The sequence below is a fragment of the Cherax quadricarinatus genome, chromosome 51 (assembly GCF_038502225.1).
Source record: "Cherax quadricarinatus isolate ZL_2023a chromosome 51, ASM3850222v1, whole genome shotgun sequence".
Lineage (NCBI taxonomy): Eukaryota > Metazoa > Arthropoda > Malacostraca > Decapoda > Parastacidae > Cherax > Cherax quadricarinatus.
Window position 1 is genome coordinate 7,205,823 of NC_091342.1, and position 23,894 is coordinate 7,229,716.

Consider the following 23,894-nt stretch of genomic DNA (forward strand, 5'->3'; position numbering starts at 1 on the left):
ATTGTTCACTATGCAAGGAGTTTGGTTACTAGCGATAATCCTGAAATAATAGATTACGTAGAACAGGATGATAAACTATGTACGATTGCGGTAACTAGTGACATGGTCCTCAGACAAATTGAGAAACAAAAACCTAACAAATCCCCAGGTCCTGATGAACTGTTTGCAAGGGTGTTTAAGGAATGTAAAGAGGAACTTAGCATACCTTTGGCTAATCTTTTTAACATATCACTACAAACTGGCAGAGTGCCTGATAAGTGGAAAATGGCAAATGTAATACCTATTTACAAGGCAGGTGACAGGTCCTTGGCTTCGAACTATAGACCAAAAAGCCTTACCTCCATAGTGGGAAAATTTATGGAATCAATAATTGCCGAAGCAATTCGTAGCCATCTTGACAGGCACAGATTGATTAATGATTCTCAACATGGTTTTACAAAGGGGTGTTCCTGTCTTACGAATTTACTAACTTTTTTCACTAAGGTGTTTGAGGAGGTAGATCATGGTAATGAATATGATATTGTGTATATGGACTTCAGTAAGGCTTTTGATAGAGTTCCACACCAGAGGCTATTGAGGAAACTTAGGGCACACGGAATAGGAGGAGAAATTTTTTCCTGGGTAGAGGCATGGCTGACAAATAGACAGCAGAGAGTTTGCATAAATGGGGAGAAATCAGAATGGGGGCACGTCACAAGCGGTGTTCCTCAGGGGTCAGTGTTGGGCCCGTTGTTGTTCACAATTTACATAAACGACATAGATGAGGGAATAAATAGCGACATAAGCAAATTTGCTGATGACACCAAAATAGGCCGTCCAATTCATTCTAATGAGGACATTAGAGCACTCCAGGATGATTTGAATAGACTGACGCAATGGTCGGAGAAGTGGCAGATGCAGTTTAATATTGACAAATGCAAAGTTCTAAATGTTGGACAGTTAAATAACCATGCCACATATAAACTAAATAATGTAGATCTTAATACTACCGATTGCGAAAAGGATTTAGGAGTTCTGGTTAGCAGTAACCTAAAACCAAGACAACAGTGCATTAGTGTTCGCAATAAAGCTAACAGAATTCTTGGCTTCATATCTAGAAGTATTAATAATAGAAGTCCTCAGGTTGTTCTTCAACTCTATATATCCTTGGTTAGGCCTCATTTAGACTATGCTGCTCAGTTCTGGTCACCGTATTACAGAATGGATATAAATGCTCTGGAAAACGTACAAAGGAGGATGACAAAGATGATCCCATGTATCAGAAATCTTCCCTATGAGGATAGACTGAAGGTCCTGAATCTGCACTCTCTCGAAAGGCATAGAATTAGGGGGGATATGATCGAGGTGTATAAATGGAAAACAGGAATAAATAAAGGGGATGTAAATAGTGTGCTGAAAACTTCCAGCCAAGACAGGACTCGCAGCAATGGTTTCAAGTTGGAAAAATTCAGATTCAGGAAGGATATAGGAAAGTACTGGTTTGGTAATAGAGTTGTGGATGAGTGGAACAAGGTCCCGAGTACAGTTATTGAGGCTAAAACGTTGTGTAGTTTTAAAAACAGGTTAGATAAATACACGAGTGGGTGTGGGTGGCTGTGAGTTGGACCTGACTAGCTTGTGCTGCTGGGTCTGGTACAGTGCTCCATCCTTGAGTGGGGATGACCAGACTGGGTGGGTCATTGGGATAATCCGGGGGGTGGGTCATTGGGATAATCCAGGGGGGGCATGGACCTGCTCCGCATGGGTCAGTAGGCCTGTTGCAGTGTTCCTTCTTTCTTATGTTCTTATGTTTTGTTAGCCACTAAAACTTATTATCTGCAAATAGTGGAGAATGTCTGACTGTACACTAGTCTTTCTTTCCAGGTTTCAGATGTGCTTTTCATGTAGGTGGTAGCATTTACACACACTCGAGCCAAGTTTTGTGAGTTGGCTTTGGCACATTATGCTGTATTTTGCCAACATTCAACTAGAATAAGTATCTTTCTAGCTTTATCAAGGGACTGTATCAGACCATAGGACTATCTATCTCAATAACAAAGCAATAATTTTGGCTTTAGCAACATTACTTTAGGGTAATTTTTTTTTCAATCATATCTTCTATGTATCACACAAGGTACATAATACTAACAAGTGTATAAATTAGACACACGTGAAACGCTTAAAAACTTTTATTACAATACATTTCGCTCACCTGGAGTTTTTCTCAAATCCAATACAGTGAGGAAATCATGAGTAATGTAGGCAAGACGTATAGAGTACTGTACAATGGTTTCACCTAACAGCCATGTCTTGGTGGCCCAAAATCAGTTGGGCTAAAACTTTTGAAACATTAACACTAACAGTATTCTATAAAACTGCACTGCCCAAACTAATAACTGCTGATTCAAGTCAGCAGTATCTATGTACATTTTCTTCTAAGCAGATGAGTCTGGCCTCTCCCCTACTCAACAGATGGTTGTGGTTATTCCTATGTATGATGCATACATTACCGAGATCATCTATAAAGCAGGCATATTCTTTTTTACCACACACTGGCTGTCTCCCACAGAGGCAAGTTGACCCGAAAAAGAAACACTTTCACCATCATTTGCACTATCACTGTCTTGCCAGAGGATTGCAGATAAGAGTTCTGGTGTCCCTCTAAACAGCAAATATCTCTTAACTCCTCCTTTAGAGTGCAGGAACTATGTAAGTCCCATCTCAATGGACTCTAGTCCAGTTAACTGGTTTTCCTGAATCCCTTTACAAAATGCTATCTTGCTCACACTCCAACACCTCATCAGGTCCCCAAAACCATTTGACTCTGCTTACTCCTATCTAACATGCTCACACATGCCTGCTAGGTGCCCAAGCGCCTCGCACACAAAACCTTCTTCACCCCTTCCCTCCATCCTTTCCAAGACGACTCCTATCCCGCCTTCTACACAGAACTACAAGAAGAAAAATGAAATCAGCAGAAAACTTAGTGTTATGGCTTGTTGAAATTGATAGAAATGATCACTCATCAACAACAGTTATCCAGTTTCCTCTTGAAAACTTCTACACTTCTGGAAATGTTTCTTATATCTGCTGGTAGCAGCTCCATCATTCTTAAACCACTGAGGTTACACATTATTCTGTTATTCTGCCCATGACAATCCTGCTCTTCACTGGGTCTATTTTACACTTTTTCCCATATCTCTCATACCAGTATGTTGCTATGCTTGTGTCCAGATTTGGGACTAAGCCCTGAGAGTACATTCCAAGTACTTTTGAGTATTCCTATTGGCTCTACACAGGCTAGTAAAATATTTTTGAATACTGAACTAAAGGAGCCAACATCAAACCCAAAACAACCATTACCTTAGTGTCTTAGTCTTCATCCTTATAGCCACCTCTGCAGGGCTGGTTGATGTTCATTTCACTAATTTGTAAATATAATTGCCAACCATAAGAATTGAAAAGAGAACACTGCTGATTACTGGAACACCTAAGAACCTAACTCTACTATTACTGTTCAGCTACAGTCTACCAAACTTGATTGATCAAAAAATAATTACAAGTAAAAGGTCTGTCCACAGAACATCAAGCCTTTTGTATTTAAGAAAATAAGGCATTTCCTTGGAAGTTAAGGGCAGAGCTGACAGTTGGTAGTACAGTCAACCTTTGCTTAACGAACATTTGCTGAAAGTACTGTAACTGCAAATACTGTAATGTCCAAACAAATTTCACAATACGTATACCTAGCCTTGCCCAAAATATTGTAAATATTTCCACAGCATCAACGAAGATTGCGATTATAATTCACAGTAATACAAACTTAAATCCTTTGGCTTAAGAGATTTTAAAAATCAGGATTAAAAGTAAAAGAAATATGGAATCTCTTATACACTGCTGCTGTACCATGCCGTGTAGAAGGTAAGAATGACTGTTTAGGAAAACATTCACAGATCTTATTACAAGGGTAAAAAAAAAAGTTCCTTTGTATAAAGGCAAAGGGGATAAAAGAGAGTGCAAAAATTATAGGGGGATAAGTCTGTTGAGTATACCTGGTAAAGTGTATGGTAGAGTTATTATTGAAAGAATTAAGAGTAAGACGGAGAATAGGATACCAGATGAACAAGGAGGCTTTAGGAAAGGTAGGGGGTGTGTGGACCAGGTGTTTACAGTGAAACATATAAGTGAACAGTATTTAGATAAGGCTAAAGAGGTCTTTGTGGCATTTGTGGATTTGGAAAAGGCGTATGACAGGGTGGATAGGGGGGCAATGTGGCAGATGTTGCAGGTGTATGGTGTAGGAGGTAGGTTACTGAAAGCAGTGAAGAGTTTTTACGAGGATAGTGAGGCTCAAGTTAGAGTATGTAGGAAAGAGGGAAATTATTTCCCAGTAAAAGTAGGCCTTAGACAAGGATGTGTGATGTCACCGTGGTTGTTTAATATATTTATAGATGGGGTTGTAAGAGAAGTGAATGCGAGGGTCTTGGCAAGAGGCGTGGAGTTAAAAGATAAAGAATCACACACAAAGTGGGAGTTGTCACAGTTGCTCTTTGCTGATGACACTGTGCTCTTGGGAGATTCTGAAGAGAAGTTGCAGAGATTGGTGGATGAATTTGGTAGGGTGTGCAAAAGAAGAAAATTAAAGGTGAATACAGGAAAGAGTAAGGTTATGAGGATAACAAAAAGATTAGGTGATGAAAGATTGGATATCAGATTGGAGGGAGAGAGTATGGAGGAGGTGAATGTATTCAGATATTTGGGAGTGGACGTGTCAGCGGATGGGTCTATGAAAGATGAGGTGAATCATAGAATTGATGAGGGAAAAAGGGTGAGTGGTGCACTTAGGAGTCTGTGGAGACAAAGAACTTTGTCCTTGGAGGCAAAGAGGGGAATGTATGAGAGTATAGTTTTACCAACGCTCTTATATGGGTGTGAAGCATGGGTGACGAATGTTGCAGCGAGGAGAAGGCTGGAGGCAGTGGAGATGTCATGTCTGAGGGCAATGTGTAGTGTGAATATAATGCAGAGAATTCGTAGTTTGGAAGTTAGGAGGAGGTGCGGGATTACCAAAACTGTTGTCCAGAGGGCTGAGGAAGGGTTGTTGAGGTGGTTCGGACATGTAGAGAGAATGGAGCGAAACAGAATGACTTCAAGAGTGTATCAGTCTGTAGTGGAAGGAAGGCGGGGTAGGGGTCGGCCTAGGAAAGGTTGGAGGGAGGGGGTAAAGGAGGTTTTGTGTGCGAGGGGCTTGGACTTCCAGCAGGCATACGTGAGCGTGTTTGATAGGAGTGAATGGAGACAAATGGTTTTTAATACTTGACGTGCTGTTGGAGTGTGAGCAAAGTAACATTTATGAAGGGGTTCAGGGAAACTGGCAGGCCGGACTTGAGTCCTGGAGATGGGAAGTACAGTGCCTGCACTCTGAAGGAGGGGTGTAAATGTTGCAGTTTAAAAACTGTAGTGTAAAGCACCCTTCTGGCAAGACAGTGATGGAGTGAATGATGGTGAAAGTTTTTCTTTTTCGGGCCACCCTGCCTTGGTGGGAATCGGCCAGTGTGATAATAATAAAAAATAAAAAAAAAATTAGACAAATACAAATTTGCATTTATAAAAATTCTGCAGATGGCTGGATCAGGCTCAGTATACTCTAGAAATCTAGAGAATACAACACCTCTGGTACCTATTCTGAGGGATTATTGCATGTTTCTTGAAGATGGTGGTGCTTCTTGTCTTCTCTACTGATATGAAGCTTGAACACTTTGCTGACCTGAAGAGACAACTCAGCTTGCTTAGTACTAAATGTCGATACAGAGAAAAGAACATGAATGGAGAGACTGAGCTGAATCAGATATTACATTGTAGGGTAACTGAAATTTATTAACAAAGCATTCTGACACCATTGACAGAGATATTACTGAAATGTTACTTTATTCCTCATTCTGCTTGCAGGAGTTGGAGGAAGGAAATATTTCTAAATATAACTCAATTCCTCTCCTGATCTTAAAACCCTCTCTCTACTGTTTCGACCACAGTGTACCACTGTTACAGAAAATTATTAATCCAATAAATGTTACGGTTGAAAGGTCTGTCTGCAGAACTATTTAGCTCTTCATATTTAAAAATTCAGGCATTTACTTGGAAGTTGCGGGCGAGAGCTGAAAGCTGGCAGTACAGTCAACCTCTGCTTAACAGATATTTTCTCGGTTATTTTATTAAACAATAACCGAGAAAAAACAAAATTAATATGAAATTTTTCTAGGAAAATTGTAATAAAAGAATCTACATTTTTGACCAAATTATACAAAACAAATTGGAACCCACCACATTAATATATAATGATAATTTTTTTAGCACACCAAACACCTCTCACTGAGATAGGGAGACCCAAAAAAGAAGAAACACATTCACCATAATTCATTCAATCACTCTTGCCAGAAATGTGCTAACATTACAGTTCAGATGACCCTCTGAACTACAGCATCCTCATTTTTCCTCTAGAGTGCAGGCACTATATTTCTCACCTTGAAGACCCAAGTCAGGCTAAGTGGTTTCCCTGAATCCCTTCATAAATGTTATCTTGCTCACTCTCCAACAACACATCATAAAAACCACCTGTCTCCACTCCATTTTTTACATGCTCACACAAGTACATATGTTGGATGCTCAAGCTCTGAGCATTCAAAATTCCCTTTACCCCCTCCCTCCAACACTTCCTGGGATGACCCCTACAATTCCATCCTTCTGCCCCAGATTTATATAACCTATTAGTCATCCTACTCAGCTCCATCCTCTCTAAATGTGCAAACCACCTTCACAACCCCTCCTGAGCCCTCTGACTTATACTTTTGGTAGCCACACATCATCTTCCATTTTCCATGCTCCTAATTCTCTGAAAAATATTCGCACAACACACAGCCCTTAAACATGACATACCCACTGCCTCCAGCCTCCTCACTTCAGCACTTAAAGCTCATGCTTCACACCTACATAACAGTCATAGAACCACTATTCTCTGGGACATTACCCATTCTGCTTCCTTGGTTGAAGTTGTCTCCTCATTTGCCTCAATGCACCACCTTCCTCTTTTTTTTTTCCTCTCTCATCTACTCTAAGGTTCATCTTATCTTTCATAGGCATGTTTACTCCTTAATTTTTTTTTTTCAACAAGTCGGCCGTCTCCCACCGAGGCAGGGTGACACAAAAAGAAAGAAAATCCCCAAAAAGAAAATACTTTCATCATCATTCAACACTTTCACCTCACTCACACATAATCACTGTTTTTGCAGAGGTGCTCAGAACACAACAGTTTAGAAGCATATAGGTATAAAGATACACAACATTTTTTTTTATTTTATTTTTTTTATTATCACACTGGCCGATTCCCACCAAGGCAGGGTGGCCCGAAAAAGAAAAACTTTCACCATCATTCACTCCATCACTGTCTTGCCAGAAGGGTGCTTTACACTACAGTATTTAAACTGCAACATTAACACCCCTCCTTCAGAGTGCAGGCACTGTACTTCCCATCTCCAGGACTCAAGTCCGGCCTGCCGGTTTCCCAGAACCCCTTCATAAATGTTACTTTGCTCACACTCCAACAGCATGTCAAGTGTTAAAAACCATTTGTCTCCATTCACTCCTATCAAACACGCTCACGCATGCCTGCTGGAAGTCCAAGCCCCTCGCACACAAAACCTCCTTTACCCCCTCCCTCCAACCTTTCCTAGGCCGACCCCTACCCCGCCTTCCTTCCACTACAGACTGATACACTCTTGAAGTCACTTTGTTTCGCTCCATTCTCTCTACATGTCCGAACCACCTCAACAACCCTTCCTCAGCCCTCTGGACAACAGTTTTGGTAATCCTGCACCTCCTCCTAACTTCCAAACTACAAATTCTCTGCATTATATTCACACCACACATTGCCCTCAGACATGACATCTCCACTGCCTCCAGCCTTCTCCTCGCTGCAACGTTCATCACCCATGCTTCACACCCATATAAGAGCGTTGGTAAAACTATACTCTCATACATTCCCCTCTTTGCCTCCAAGGACAAAGTTCTTTGTCTCCACAGACTCCTAAGTGCACCACTCACCCTTTTCCCCTCATCAATTCTATGATTCACCTCATCTTTCATAGACCCATCCGCTGACACGTCCACTCCCAAATATCTGAATACATTCACCTCCTCCATACTCTCTCCCTCCAATCTGATATCCAATCTTTCATCACCTAATCTTTTTGTTATCCTCATAACCTTACTCTTTCCTGTACTCACTTTTAATTTTCTTCTTTTGCACACCCTACCAAATTCATCCACCAATCTCTGCAACTTTTCTTCAGAACCTCCCAAGAGCACAGTGTCATCAGCAAAGAGCAACTGTGACAACTCCCACTTTATGTGTGATTCTTTATCTTTTAACTCCACGCCTCTTGCCAAGACCCTCGCATTTACTTCTCTTACAACCCCAACTATAAATATATTAAACAACCACGGTGACATCACACATCCTTGTCTAAGGCCTACTTTTACTGGGAAATAATTTCCCTCTTTCCTACATACTCCAACTTGAGCCTCACTATCCTCTTAAAAACTCTTCACTGCTTTCAGTAACCTACCTCCTACACCATACACCTGCAACATCTGCCACATTGCCCCCCTATCCACCCTGTCATATGCCTTTTCCAAATCCATAAATGCCACAAAGACCTCTTTAGCCTTATCTAAATACTGTTCACTTATATGTTTCACTGTAAACACCTGGTCCACACACCCCCTACCTTTCCTAAAGCCTCCTTGTTCATCTGCTATCCTATTCTCTGTCTTACTCTTAATTCTTTCAATAATAACTCTACCATACACTTTACCAGGTATACTCAACAGACTTATCCCCCTATAATTTTTGCACTCTCTTTTGTCCCCTTTGCCTTTATACAAAGGAACTATGCATGCTCTCTGCCAATCCCTAGGTACCTTACCCTTTTCCATACATTTATTAAATAATTGCACCAACCACTCCAAAACTATATCCCCACCTGCTTTCAACATTTCTATCTTTATCCCATCAATCCCGGCTGCCTTACCCCCTTTCATTTTACCTACTGCCTCACGAACTTCTCCCACACTCACAACTGGCTCTTCCTCACTCCTACAAGATGTTATTCCTCCTTGCCCTATACACGAAATCACAGCTTCCCTATCTTCATCAATATTTAACAATTCCTCAAAATATTCCCTCCATCTTCCCAATACCTCTAACTCTCCATTTAATAACTCTCTTCTCCTATTTTCAACTGACAAATCCATTTGTTCTCTAGGCTTCCTTAACTTGTTAATCTCACTCCAAAACTTTTTCTTATTTTCAACAAAATTTGCTGATAACATCTCACCCACTCTCTCATTTGCTCTCTTTTTACATTGCTTCACCACTCTCTTAACCTCTCTCTTTTTCTCCATATACTCTTCCCTCCTTGCATCACTTCTACTTTGTAAAAACTTTTCATATGCTAACTTTTTCTCCCTTGCTACTCTCTTTACATCATCATTCCACCAATCGCTCCTCTTCCCTCCCGCACCCACTTTCCTGTAACCACAAACTTCTGCTGAACACTCTAACACTACATTTTTAAACCTACCCCATACCTCTTCGACCCCATTGCCTATGCTCTCATTAGCCCATCTATCCTCCAATAGCTGTTTTTATCTTACCCTAACTGCCTCCTCTTTTAGTTTATAAACTTTCACCTCTCTCTTCCCTGATGCTTCTATTCTCCTTGTATCCCATCTACCTTTTACTCTCAGTGTAGCTACAACTAGAAAGTGATCTGATATATCTGTGGCCCCTCTATAAACATGTACATCCTGAAGTCTACTCAACAGTCTTTTATCTACCAATACATAATCCAACAAACTACTGTCATTTCGCCCTACATCATATCTTGTATACTTTTTATCCTCTTTTTCTTAAAATATGTATTACCTATAACTAAACCCCTTTCTATACAAAGTTCAATCAAAGGGCTCCCATTATCATTTACACCTGGTACCCCAAACTTACCTACCACACCCTCTCTAAAAGTTTCTCCTACTTTAGCATTCAGGTCCCCTACCACAATTACTCTCTCACTTGGTTCAAAGGCTCCTATACATTCACTTAACATTTCCCAAAATCTCTCTCTCTCCTCTGCATTCCTCTCTTCTCCAGGTGCATACACGCTTATTATGACCCACTTTTCGCATCCAACCTTTACTTTAATCCACATAATTCTTGAATTTACACATTCATATTCTCTTTTCTCCTTCCATAACTGATCCTTCAACATTAGTGCTACCCCTTCCTTTGCTCTAACTCTCTCAGATACTCCAGATTTAATCCCACTTATTTCCCCCCACCGAAACTCCCCTACCCCCTTCAGCTTTGTTTTGCTTAAGGCCAGGACATCCAACTTCTTTTCATTCATAACATCAGCAATCATCTGTTTCTTGTCATCCGCACTACATCCACACACATTCAAGCATCCCAGTTTTATAGTTTTTCTTCTTCTCTTTTTTAGTAAATGTCTACAGGAGAAGGGGTTACTAGCCCATTGCTCCCGGCATTTTAGTCGCCTCATACAACACGCATGGCTTACGGAGGAAAGATTCTTTTCCACTTCCCCATGGACAATAGAAGAAATAAAGAAGAACAAGAGCTATTTAGAAAAAGGAGAAAAACCTAGATGTATGTATATATATATGCATGTGCGTGTCTGTGAAGTGTGACCAAAGTGTAAGTAGGAGTAGCAAGATATCCCTGTTATCTAGCGTGTTTATGAGACAGAAAAAGAAACCAGCAATCCTACCATCATGCAAAACAGTTACAGGTTTCTGTTTCACAGTCATCTGGCAGGACGGTAGTACTTCCCTGGGTGGTTGCTGTCTACCAACCTACTACCTAGGATACACAACATATCCCTCCAAAACTGCTAATATCTCCTTAATAACTGAATATATTCAATTCCTCCATTCTCCCTCACTCTAATCTAATTTGATATCCTATCCAATCCTTCACTGCCTATACCTTTGTTACTCACATCACCTCATTCTTTTCTATGTTCACTTTTAATTTCCTTCCTTTACAGACCCTCCCAAATTCCTCTATCAACTTCTGCAATTTTTCTTCATAATCTCCCAAAAGAATTGTCATCAGAAGAGCAGCTGTGGCAATTCCCACTCTGTATCAAATTCATTTTCTTTTAATTTCACACCTCTCCAACACCCTAGTACAGTGGACCCCAGCATAACGATTACCTCCGAATGCGACCAATTATGTAAGTGTATTTATGTAAGTGCGTTTGTACGTGTATGTTTGGGGGTCTGAAATGGACTAATCTACTTCACAATAATTCTTATGGGAACAAATTCGGTCAGTACTGGCACCTGAACATACATCTGGAGTGAAAAAATATCGTTAACCGGGGGTACACTGTATTCATTCCCTTTACAATTCTGCGTATATATATATATATATATATATTTTTTTTCAACAAGTCGGCCGTCTCCCACCGAGGCAGGGTGACCCAAAAAAGAAAGAAAATCCCCAAAAAGAAAATACTTTCATCATCATTCAATACTTTCACCACACTCACACATTATCACTGCTTTTGCAGAGGTTCTCAGAATACAACAGTTTAGAAGCATATACGTATAAAGATACACAACATATCCCTCCAAACTGCCAATATCCCAAACCCCTCCTTTAAAGTGCAGACATTGTACTTCCCATTTCCAGGACTCAAGTCCGACTATATGAACATAACCGGTTTCACCGAATCCCTTCACTAAATATTACCCTGCTCACACTCCAACAGATCGTCAGGTCCCAAGTATCATTCGCCTCCATTCACTCCTATCTAACACGCTCATTATATATATATATATATATATATATATATATATATATATATATATATATATATATATATATATATATATATATATATATGTGTGTGTGTGTGTGTGTGTGTGTATGTGTGTATGTGTGTATGTGTGTATGTGTGTATGTGTGTGTGTGTGTGTGTGTGTGTGTGTGTGTGTGTGTGTGTGTGTGTGTGTGTGTGTGTGTGTGTGTGTGTGTGTGTGTGTGTGTTAAACAACCATTGTAACTTTACAGAGCCTTGTCTAAAACCTGCTATTACTGGGATATAATCCTTGCCCCTCTCTCCCACATAATTTAATCTGAGCCTTATTAAGTGAATAAAACCTCTCTACTGCTTTAGGTAGCCTACTACCTAATCCATACATCTGCAACACTGCTCCCTAACTACCTTATCATATATCTTTCCTAAATCTATAAATGTGACTAAACAGTTCCTTCAATGTAACTGCTTGGTCTACACAACCCCTACTTTTCTTAAATCCTCCTTGTTCCTCTGAGAGACTATTGTCTATCTTTCCCCTAACTATTTCAATAATAATGATATCATAGGTGGTAGGTTGGTAGACAGCAGCCATTCAGGGAGGTATTACCGTCCTACCAAGTGAGTGTAAAAAGGAAGCCTGTATTTGTTTTACATGATGGTAGAATTGCTGGTGTCTTTTTTCTGTCTCATAAACATGCAAGATTTCAGGTACGTCTTGCTACTTCTACTTACACTTAGGTCACACTACACATACATGTGCAAGCATATATATACATACCCCTCTGGGTTTTCTTTTATTTTCTTTCTAGTTCTTGTTCTTGTTTATTTCCTCTTATCTCCATGGGAAAGTGGAACAGAATTCTTCCTCCGTAAGCCATGCGTGTCGTAAGAGGCAACTAAAATGCCGGGAGCAAGGGGCTAGTAACCCTTCTCCTGTAAGTATTACTAAATTTAAAAGGAGAAACTTTTCTTTTTTCTTTTGGGCCACCCCACCTCGGTGGGATACGGCTGGTACGTTGAAAGAAAGAAAGAAGTTCTTGTTCTTATTACTTTTCCTTTCATATCCATGGGGAAGTGGAATAAGAATCTTTCCTCCGTAAGACATGCGTGTTGTAAAAGTCAACTAAAATGCCGGGAGCAATGGGCTAGTAACCCCTTTTCCCGTATAGCCTACTAAAAAGAAAAAAAAAGAAAACCGTCAAAGTGGGATGTTTGAATGTGCGTGGATGTTGTGCAAATGATAAGAAAGAGATGATTGGGGATGTTATGAATAAAAAGAAGCTGGATGTCCTGGATTTAAGTGAAACAAATCTGAAGGGGGTGGGAGAGTTTCAGTGGAAAGAAATAAATGGGATTAGGTCAGGGGTTTCAAATTTCAAATAGAGTTAGACCTAAAGAAGGCATAGCAATAACATTGAAGGATAAGTTATGGCAGGAAAAGAGGGAATATAAATGTATAAATTCAAGGATTATGTGGTGTAAAATAAGGGTTGGATGTGAAAAGTGGGTTTAGTAAGCATCTCTGCACCTGGAGAAGAGAGAAGTGTAGAGAGAGAGAGAGAGAGAGAGATTTTGGGAAATGTTGAGTGAGTGCATGGGGAGTAATTGTGGTTGGGGACCTCAATGCTTAAGTGGGTAAAAATGTTGTGGAGGGAGTAGTAAGTAAATTTGGGATGCCAGGGGCAAATGAAAATGGGGAGTGTTTAATTGAGCTATATGTAGAAAGAGATTTGGTAATAAGTAATACATATGAAAAAGAGGATAAATAAGTATACAGGGAATGATATAGTATGTAATGAAAGTAGTTTATTCGAGTATGTATTGGTGGATAAAAGGTTGATGGGAAGGTTTCTGGATGTAAGTGTTTACAGAGGGGCAACTGATATATCGGATCATTATTTAGTTGTAGCTACAGTTAGAGTAAGAGGTAGACGAGACAAAAGGATAATGGCAACAGCAAGTAAGAGAGAAGTGAAGGTGTACAAACTAAGGGAGGAGGAAGTTAGGGTGAGATATAAACAACTATTGGAAGAAAGGTGGGATACTGCAAGTATGAGTAGTGGGGGGGATAGGGTTGAAGAGGGTTGGAATAGTTTTAAAAATCCAGTATTAGAATGTGGGGCAGAAGTTTGTGGCTATAGGAGGGTGGGTGCAGGATGAAAGAGGAGTGATTGGTGGAATGATGAAGTAAAGGGTGTGATAAAAGAGAAAAAAGTAGCTTGTGAGAGGTTTTTACACAGAAAAAGTGTTATAAGAAGAGCAGAGTATATGGAGAGTAAAGGAAAGGTGAAGAGAGTGGTGAGAGAGTGCAAAAGGAGAGCAGATGATAGAGTGGGAGAGGCACTGTCAAGAAATTTTGCAGAAAATATGAAAAAAATTTGGAGTGAGATAAACAAGTTAAGAAAGCTTAGGGAAAGAATGGATTTGTCAGTTAAAAACAGAGTAGGGGAATTAGTTGATGGGGAGCTAGAGGTAATGGGTAGATGGGGGAATATTTTGAGGAACTTTTAAATGTCGATGAAGAAAGAGACTGTAATTTCATGCACTGGTCAGAGAGTGAAGAAGAGCAGGATGCGAGTGTGGGGGAGGTGCGTGAGGCATTATGTAGACTGAAAGAGGGTAAAGCCGCTGAAACTGACAGGATCATGAGAGAAATGTTAAAAGCAGAGGGAGTTATAGTGTTGGAGTGGCTGGTAGTATTTTTGTTTAATAAATGTATGAAAGAGGGTAAGATACCAGGGGATTGGAAGAGAGCATGTATAGTCCCTTTATGTTAAGGGAAGGGGGAGAAAAGAGATTGTAAAAATTATAGGGGAAGAAGTTTACTGAGTATACCAGGAAAAGTGTACAGTAGTGTTATTACTGAAAGAATTAAAGGTAAGACAGAGAGTAGGATTGCAGATGAGCAAGGAGGCTTTAGAGTGGGTAGGGGATGTGTCGATCAAGTGTTTACATTGATGCATGTATGTGAGCAGTATTCACATAAAGGTAGGGAAGTTTTCATTGCATTTATTGATTTAGAAAAGGCATATGATAGAGTGGATAGGGGAGCAATATGGCAGATGTTGCAATATGTGGTGTAAATATTATGCAGAGAATTCTGAGTGTAGTAATTAGGAGGAGGTGTGGAGTTACTAAAAGTATTACTCAGCGGGCAGAAGAAGGGTTGTTGAGATGGTTTGGTCATTTAGAGAGAATGGATCAAAGTAGAATGACTTGGAAAGCGCATAAATCTGTAGGGGAAGGAAGGCAGGGTAGGGGTCGTCCTCGAAAAGGTTGGAGGGAGGGAGTAAAGGTGGTTTTGTGGGCGAGGGGCTTGGACTTCCAGCAAGCATGTGTGAGCATGTTAGATAGGAGTGAATGGAGATGAATGGTTTTTGGGACCTGACGAGCTGTTGGAGTGTGAGCAAAGTAACATTTATGAAGGGATTCAGGGAAATCGGTTATTTTTATATAGCTGGACTTGGAAGTACAATGCCTGCACTTTAAAGGAGGGGTTTGGGATATTGGCAGTTTAGAGGGGTATATTACATATGCTTCTAAACTGTTGTATCTGGGTGCCTCTGCAAAGACAGTGATTATGTGTGAGTGAGGTGAAAGTGTTGAATGATGATGGAAGTATTTTCTTTTTGGGAATTTTCTTTCTTTTTGGGTCACTCTGCCTCGGTGGGAGATGGCCGACTTGTTGAAAAAAAAAATACACTTTATCCATTTTTTTGTTATATATAGATGGGGTCCACCTCTGGTGTAAATTGTGGGAACCATAGCCTTGGAGAAGTCGATAAAAAGGCTTCAAGGAAGAATATTTGGATTTCTTCCCGAAGCACTTTTTTTCTTTTAGCACACCCGTCGTCCCCCACCGAGGTAGGTTGACACAGCACAACATAAAACAGTCACTCAACCAATCATTCTTTTGCCAGAAGTGTGCTGACATTACTATTCAAATGGCCCTCCAAACCACAACATCCCCATCCCTCCAGAGTGCAGGCACTGTACTTCCCACCTCCAAGATTCAAGTCCACCTAACTGAACTAATTTCCATACAAGTCTTGCACTTTTCCTCTCTTGTCCCCTTTTATCTTATACAAAGGAACAATGCATATTTTCTAACAATCTTTAGGCATGCATTTTTGTTTTTAAACATGCTGGGTGTCTCCCACCAAGGCAGGGTGACCAAAAAACAAAACACTTTCACCATTATTCACACTATCACCGTCTTGCCAGAAGCACATTGATACAACAGTTCAGGTGTCACTCTAAACAGCAAATATCCTAAACCCCTCCCTTAGAGTGCAGGCACTGCACTTCCCTTCTTCTATCATACATATAATGAACAAATGCACCAACCACTCCAAAGCTATAGCCCCACCTGCTTTTATCATCTGTCTTAATCAATCTGTCTCTTCTGCTTCACCCCCCCCCCTCCATTCTACCCCTTGCCCCATGCACTGTCCCCACACTTGTGTCTGGCTCTTCCTTACTCCTGTAAGATGTTATTTCTCCCCACCTTATGCATGGAATCACTGCCTCCCCTTCATCAATATTTAACAGTTACTGAAAATATACCTTACATCTTCCCAGTACCTCCACTTTCCCTTCTAACATCTCTTCTCTTCCATTTTTTTTTTTAACTGCCAAGTCAATTTGTTCCCCAGGCTTTCTCAACTTATTAGTCATACTTCAAAACTGCTTATTATTTGCCCATTTGCCCATAAGAACCTCACCATTCTCTAACTGTCTGTCTTTTTGCACTCCCCATTCTTTAGACAAAGGTAATAAATTTAATTAAAAAAAGCACTCTCAACACACATTTTTTTTTTTTTTCAACAAGTCGGCCGTCTCCCACCGAGGCAGGGTGACCCAAAAAAGAAAGGAAATCCCCAAAAAGAAAATACTTTCATCATTATTCAACACTTTCACCACACTCACACGTTATCACTGTTTTTGCAGAGGTTTAGAAGCATATAAGTATAAAGATACGTACACAACATATCCCTCCAAACTGCCAATATCCCAAACCCCTCCTTTAAAGTGCAGGCATTGTACTTCCCATTTCCAGGACTCAAGTCCGACTATATGAAAATAACCGGTTTCCCTGAATCCCTTCACTAAATATTACCCTGCTCACACTCCAACAGATCGTCAGGTCCCAAGTATCATTCATCTCCATTCACTCCTATCTAACACACTCATGCACGCTTGCTGGAAGTCCAAGCCCCTCGCCCACAAAACCTCCTTTACCCCATCTTTCCAACCCTTTCGAGGACGACCCCTACCCCTCCTTCCTTCCCCTATAGATTTATATGCTTTCCATGTCATTCTACTTTGATCCATTCTCTCTAAATGACCAAACCACCTCAACAACCCCTCTTCTGCCCTCTGACTAATGCTTTTATTAACTCCACACCTTCTCCTAATTTCCACACTCCGAATTTTCTGCATAATATTTACACCACACATTGCCCTTAGACAGGACATCTCCACTGCCTCCAACCGTCTCCTCGCTGCTGCATTTATCTAAATGAAAACTAGAACACTGTACAAGGTTTTACAGAATTCACGTACAAAAATACTGACATGCAATTTGAGATAATAGTGTAACAAAAATCAAAATAGGGTATGGCAATAGCAAAGTGTTAGTAAAAATGAATAAATCCTCTTCCCATTTAGATAAAAATGTAATTTAAAAGTAGTCTCAACATATATAAATAGCATAGTACAAAAAGTATATAAGCCTATGTGCAGCCACACTCACTTGTTGTGTGTGTTGTAGAGGGCATTTTTGTAGATATACTCTATGACCGAATCTTGAACTAAATATTTCACACTATCTCCTCTCCTGAGGGCTCTTCGAACCTTGGTGGAGCTCACTTCATTAGTGATCCATTCAGTCACAATATGTATATTTCTCTGAAATTGAAATAAAAATAAAAATTTATTTAGGTAGAAAATTAGTCACTGATGGGCAATTAAGAAAAAAACTGGAAACAGCAGTTTCTAATTTTCATTTATTCCAAGAAGTGCCAAGGATTCAAACCTGTGGTCTAGAGGTTCTGAGATCCCTAGTCTGTCACTTAATAACTGCACTTAGTCATTAAAAGTCTCCAACCAGAATACTGGGAAAACTTGTGCTGGCCATTAACTGTGGCTAAACATATTTTCATAGAGGACCTAACTCCACCAGCAGGCAATAAAAAAATCTTGCTCATGTCCCTTCTCAGACATTGGTCATTGTGTTTCAGATGGGACAGAAGCTACAATTTCTTACAGCCTGATGGAGGAGTCAGATCTCCACTCATCAGGTGGGACACTATACAAAAGAATAGGTGAAGTAGATTTCTTAATACAGTGGTACCTTGACTTATGAGTCCCGCTAGATGGTGCAGCGAACGCCACAACATCTGCTCAGCAACGCACGTGTTTACCTCGCCATGGAAACATCTCTCTTGTGTTGTGCTTGCATTCTGTGCAGTTATTTTCCCAATTTCCTATTTTCTAACCATGGGTCCTAAAAAAGTAAGTGTAAAGGACAGTGCTGAGAAGAAGAGGATGACGTCCAATGAATTAAAGCATGAAATCATAGAGAAACACGAGCTAGGTAGTGGAGTTAGTGAGGCAGTACCAGTGTAGTACGTACCTCTATGATACGTACCATACTAAAGCAGGAGTCAAAATAGGCTATAACACCGGCCAAGGGCATTACAGTAATTTCTAAGCTGTGGACCTCTGCCCATGAAAAGATGGAGAAGCTGCTGTTGATATGGTAGACGACAGAAAAAGCACGAAACAAAACTAACTCCTCCAATGAAGTGAAAAAAAATAAAAAACAAATTGTAGCAAGTAAGTTCAGCGATTAAACGATAGAAAAAACACAAAATAAAACAAACTCCTCCAATCTCCTCTGCCTATCTTTTCCACCCTCCACCTCTGCCAGTATCTGTTCTCCAAGGCAAGTATGTACACTTTATAAAACCAGTTTATTTCTTTACATTCTCTATGATGTTTTTATACAATATTTCTTATTTATAAATACACATACTGAACACTGTTTCAGTGTTTTCTTATGAAACTAGTGATCTAGTGCAGGTAGCCTCACAAACACTCTGTTTTCTCTGATAATAAGACCTCAGAAGGGAAAGTATGGAAGTATATATCATGCTTCTATATTATTTATATTGTTTGTTATGTCATATTAGAACAATTGTGATAGATAAATAAGCCGCAGAGTTGATATTAGCGTTATATTGAAGTTTTTTCTCCTGCCTCCCGAGAGCCAGGAATTTTGCTGGAATAGATTAATGGCATTTCAATTAATTTCAATGAGGAAAATTGATCTGATATACGAGCAAATAGAGTTACGAGCTAGGTCATGGAACAAATTAAACTCATAAGTCAAGGTACCACTGTAACATAACACAGAGAAAAATGGCCACAGTTGTAAAATGAGAAAAAAAAAAGAGAGGTGCTGAAGCAGTATTTGAAAGTTCTTTGTTATAACTGAAGAACAATTTAATGTGTTGATTTAAAACAATAATTTTACAGAGTAAATACTGTAGATGGGACACTATAAATGCAGTCTGACTCCCATAGCAACAAGTAAGTTAATAGGTAATTACCTGGTGTCGTGTCAAAACATCCGACTCGTAGATAAATTTATATGGATTGCTTCCTTCCCGGGTGATAACAACAAGACCAAATTTTCCAACCAATGCTTCAATCTGAAAGAAGGAATATATATATTAATTTTTTAAAGAGACAAAAGTCAAAGTTATGTGATATTAGAAGTATAAAAATATTTAATGTGAAAGGCATAAAGCAGCAAAGATATTGTACTAAATAATGTGCAGGTGTACTGTCTATATTCAAAAAAGGTTTAGAGCTGTTAACTATTTACTGTATGATAAGTCAACTACAGAAATGTAAAACACTTCCTATAATCCAAGTGTAACTCTCATGTGTAACACAAAAACTTTTGTGAACTAGTCTAAATTGTTTAGACGTTGACTGGCTGTGCTTTATACCCAAACTTGCTGTGTTGGTATATTCAGCAATGATTATTTTACCAAACCAGACATTCATACATTTTTTTAACACACCAGCTATGTCCCACCTTGCAAAAATCAGTTAAAATGCCACAACCTAAATGCAGGTATACAGTACAGTATTTTTTTTAACACGTCAGCCATTTCCCACCAAGGCAGGGTGACCCAACAAGAAAGAAAAACCCAAAAAGAAAGAAACAATCTTTCATCATTCAACACTTTCACCATCACTCATACATAATCACTGTCTTTGCAGAGGCGCTCAGATACGACAGTTTAGACGTCCCTCCAAATTGCCAATATCCCAAACCCCTCCTTTAAAGTGCAGGCATTGTACTTCCCATTTCCAGGACTTAAGTCTGGCTAACCAGTTTCCCTGAATCCCTTCACAACATATTATCCTGCTCACACTCCAACAACTCATCAGGTTCGAAAAACCATTCGTCTCCATTCACTCCTATTTAACATGCTCACGCACACTTGCTGGAAGTCCAAGCCCCTAGCCCACAAAACCTCCTTTACCCCCTCCCTCCAACCTTTTTGGGGATGACCCCTACCCCACTTTCCTTCCCCAATAGATTTATACATTCTCCAAGTCATTCTAACTTGTTCCATTTTCTCTAAATGACCAAACCACCTCAACAACCCTTCTTCAGTCCTCTGACTAATACTTTTAGTAACTCCACACCTCCTAATTTCCACACTACAAATTCTCTGTGTAATATTTACACCATACATTGCCCTTAGAAATGACATCTCCGCTGCCTCCAGCCTCCTCCATACTGCAGCATTTACAGCCCAAGCTTCACACCCATACAAGAGTGTTGGTACCACTATACGTACTCTTGTACATTCCCTTTTTTGCCTCCATGGATAACGTTGTCTCCACAGATACCTCAATGCACCACTCACCTTTTTTCCCTTCATCAATTCTATGGTTTACCTCATCCTTCATAAACCCATCTGCTGACAAGTCAACTCCCAATATCTGAAAACATTCACTTCTTCCATACTCCCTCCCTCCAATGTGATATCAAATTTTTCTTTATCTAAATAGTTTGATACCCTCACCACCTTACTCTTATCTATATTCACTTTCAATAAATAATAATACAGATTAAAGTTAGGCTAAGCTTTGATAGGTTGCAGGTGGGTTTAAGTTAACAGCATTGTATTTCATCATTTCTAACAAGTTTAAGTTAGGTTGCAATGTTAATGTTGGTGCAAAACTGGAGTAAAGATTATATGGTAGAGCTAATCAATGCAGAAATGTATAGGAACCATAATAGTCTCCTGGGGAAGTCCCTTGTTATGATCTCAAAAATGAAAACACCCATTAAAATAAATCTCCAACACACACACTTACATCTTCATCCTTCCAGAGGCCTGGTTTAGCAAAGGATTCTAGGAGATCAGCACCACACAATAGCTTGACTGTAACAGGCTCAGTTGATCCTGTCAAGTGAGTGAGCCATGATGGGGTACCATCCACCCTCTGCCGTTTCACAGATGGATCTACGTTACCATTAACAAGGGAGTCCACTAATTCCTGGCAATAGCAGAAAGGTATAAAAAAAAAGCTTGTAAACTATAAAAAAAAATCATAACTTTCTATACAACAGCTATATAGTGTATTCATCCTAATTATTACATCAGTGAAGAAGAGTGCCATGATCTAAAAAAGGTACTTTATATACGCAAATCTCTTTGAGCAGTAAATAACATAAATTCAGATTCTCCTTTCACTGAAAATTTAGTGAAGAGATACATATTAAATTTAGTAAGATGGCACAGTCACTTTAAAAAAAATTAATTTAAAATAAATATTTTAAACTCTAGCGACATACGAGGTTTTAAAAGTGATTAACTAAATGAATACCAGTCTTAAAGTGAAATACTGTGACTTGTAAGACCGAGAAGTGAAAGTTATGGTGGTATGCTTTGGTGGAATGCATAGGTGAAAGAAGCAGATGATAAATGGTAAAAAAAAAAAAAATACAAGTGAATTTGAGAGAAGAGAAAAACCAAGAAGGGCAGGTGTCACACTTGTGGTATGCTAAGTAGCAGGTTAGGCAAAAGAAATGTTCCAGCTACTGTTTGTTGAGTCCCTGAGACAACGTAGCATGGTTTTCATCCCACTTCAATGCTTCTAGTGTTCAACTCTAGACTGCATGATTTACTATATACTATAATAAATTAACTATATTTCATAGCAGATATGCTAGCAAGAAACCAGATGCAGTCACTATTAGACTACCCCATTAAACAGTTTAAAACATTCTTATACTGTACTACTGTAGCTTGAACAGAGCCCACTACAACAGTTTAACCTTCAACCACCTGTACCACTTTTACATCTGAGTACAGTATTTTGATAAAGCAGATACTTTTATCTTCCTCTTTATCCCATTAAACTAACTCACTAACTCCCTTCCATCCTTGTCCCATGTTCTCTGTATTAAAACCTTAATCCACTACACCTCTAAAAGTCATCAACCTAACAAGACAGTCATCACTAGTGCATGTTCTGTGCACTCAGTCTATCTCCAGAGAGTGTGATCAACTTAACAAGTTCAATCCTTGTGTTGGTGATCATGAGCAAGAATGGACAAATAAATTTTGCCTAACAATGTTGCTATAAAAATCATTCCAATGCATTTCAAGTAAACCTCTTTTGCCATTAGCAGCTACCATTGTTCTTAACAATTTATGAGAGATAATGAAGACAATGAAAGTATAGTAGTACCAACACTCTTATATGGGTGTGAAGCTTGGGTTGTAAATGCAGCATCGAGGAGGATGCTGGAGGCAGTGGAGATGTCCTGTCTAAGGGTGTGGTGTAAATATTATGCAGAAAATTCGGAGTGTGGAAACTAGGAGAAGGTGTGGAGTTAATAAAAGTATTAGTCAGAGGGCCGAAGAGGGGTTGTTGAGGTGGTGTGGTCATTTAGAAAATGGATCAAAGTAGAATGACATGGAGAGCATATAAATCTGTAGGGGAAGGAAGGCAGGGTAGGGGTCGCCCTCAAAAAGGTTGGAAGGAAGGGGTAAGGGAGGCTTTGTGGGCGAGGGGCTTGGACTTCCAGCAGGCGTGCGTGAGCGTGTTCGATAGGAGTGAATGGAGAAGAATGGTATTTGGGACCTGACGAGCTGTTGGAGTGTGAACAGGGTAATATTTAGCGAAGGGGTTCAAGGAAACTGGTTATTTTTATATAGCCGGACTTGAGTCCTGGAAATGGGAAGTACAATGCTTGCACTCTAAAGGAGGGGTTCGGGATATTGGCAGTTTGGAGAAATATGTTGTGTATCTTTATACGTATATGCTTCTAAAATGTTGTGTTCTGAGCACCTCTGCAAAAACAGTGATTATGTGTGAGTGAGGTGAAAGTGTTGAATGATGATGAAAGTATTTTCTTTTTTGGGGATTTTCTTTCTTTCTGGGTCACCCTGCCTCGGTGGGAGACGGCCAACTTGTTAAAAAAAAAAATGAAAGAATTAAGAGTAAGACGGAGAGTACGATAGCAGATGAACAAAGATACTTTAGGAAAGGCAGGGGGTGTATAGACCAAGTGTTTACAGTGAAACATATAGGTGAACAGTATTAAGATAAGCGTAAAGAGGTTTGTGTGGCATTTGTGAATTTGGAAAAGGTGTATGATGGGTGGATAGGGGGCCAATGTGGCAGATGTTGCAAATGGAATAGGAGGTAGGTTACTGAAAGCAATGAAGTTTTTTACAAGGATAGTGAGGCTCACATTAGAGTATATAGGAGAGAGGGAGATTATTTCCCAGTAAAAGTAGGCCTTAGACAAGGATGTGTGATGTCACCATGTTGTTCAATATATTTATAGATGGGGTTGTAAGAGAAGTGAATGCTCAGGTGTTGGCAAGAGGTGTGGGGTTAAAAGATGAGGAATCTAACACAAAGTGGGAGTCGTTACAGTTGCTCTTTGCTGATGACACTATGCTTTTG

At 39.7% G+C, this 23,894-nt stretch overlaps 1 protein-coding gene across 1 annotated transcript in view; it reads right to left on the reverse strand.

Moving 5' to 3' along the window:
• Positions 1-23,894, reverse strand: part of LOC128694691 (nicotinamide mononucleotide adenylyltransferase) — a 148,271-nt gene that overhangs the window by 109,939 nt on the left and 14,438 nt on the right. The window contains exons 2-4 of the mRNA XM_070095620.1: positions 21,288-21,509; positions 19,496-19,597; positions 17,635-17,789 (exon numbers count right to left, since the gene is read on the reverse strand). Coding sequence (XP_069951721.1) covers positions 17,635-17,789; positions 19,496-19,597; positions 21,288-21,509 — 479 coding nt within the window. The remainder of the gene's footprint in view (positions 1-17,634; positions 17,790-19,495; positions 19,598-21,287; positions 21,510-23,894) is intronic.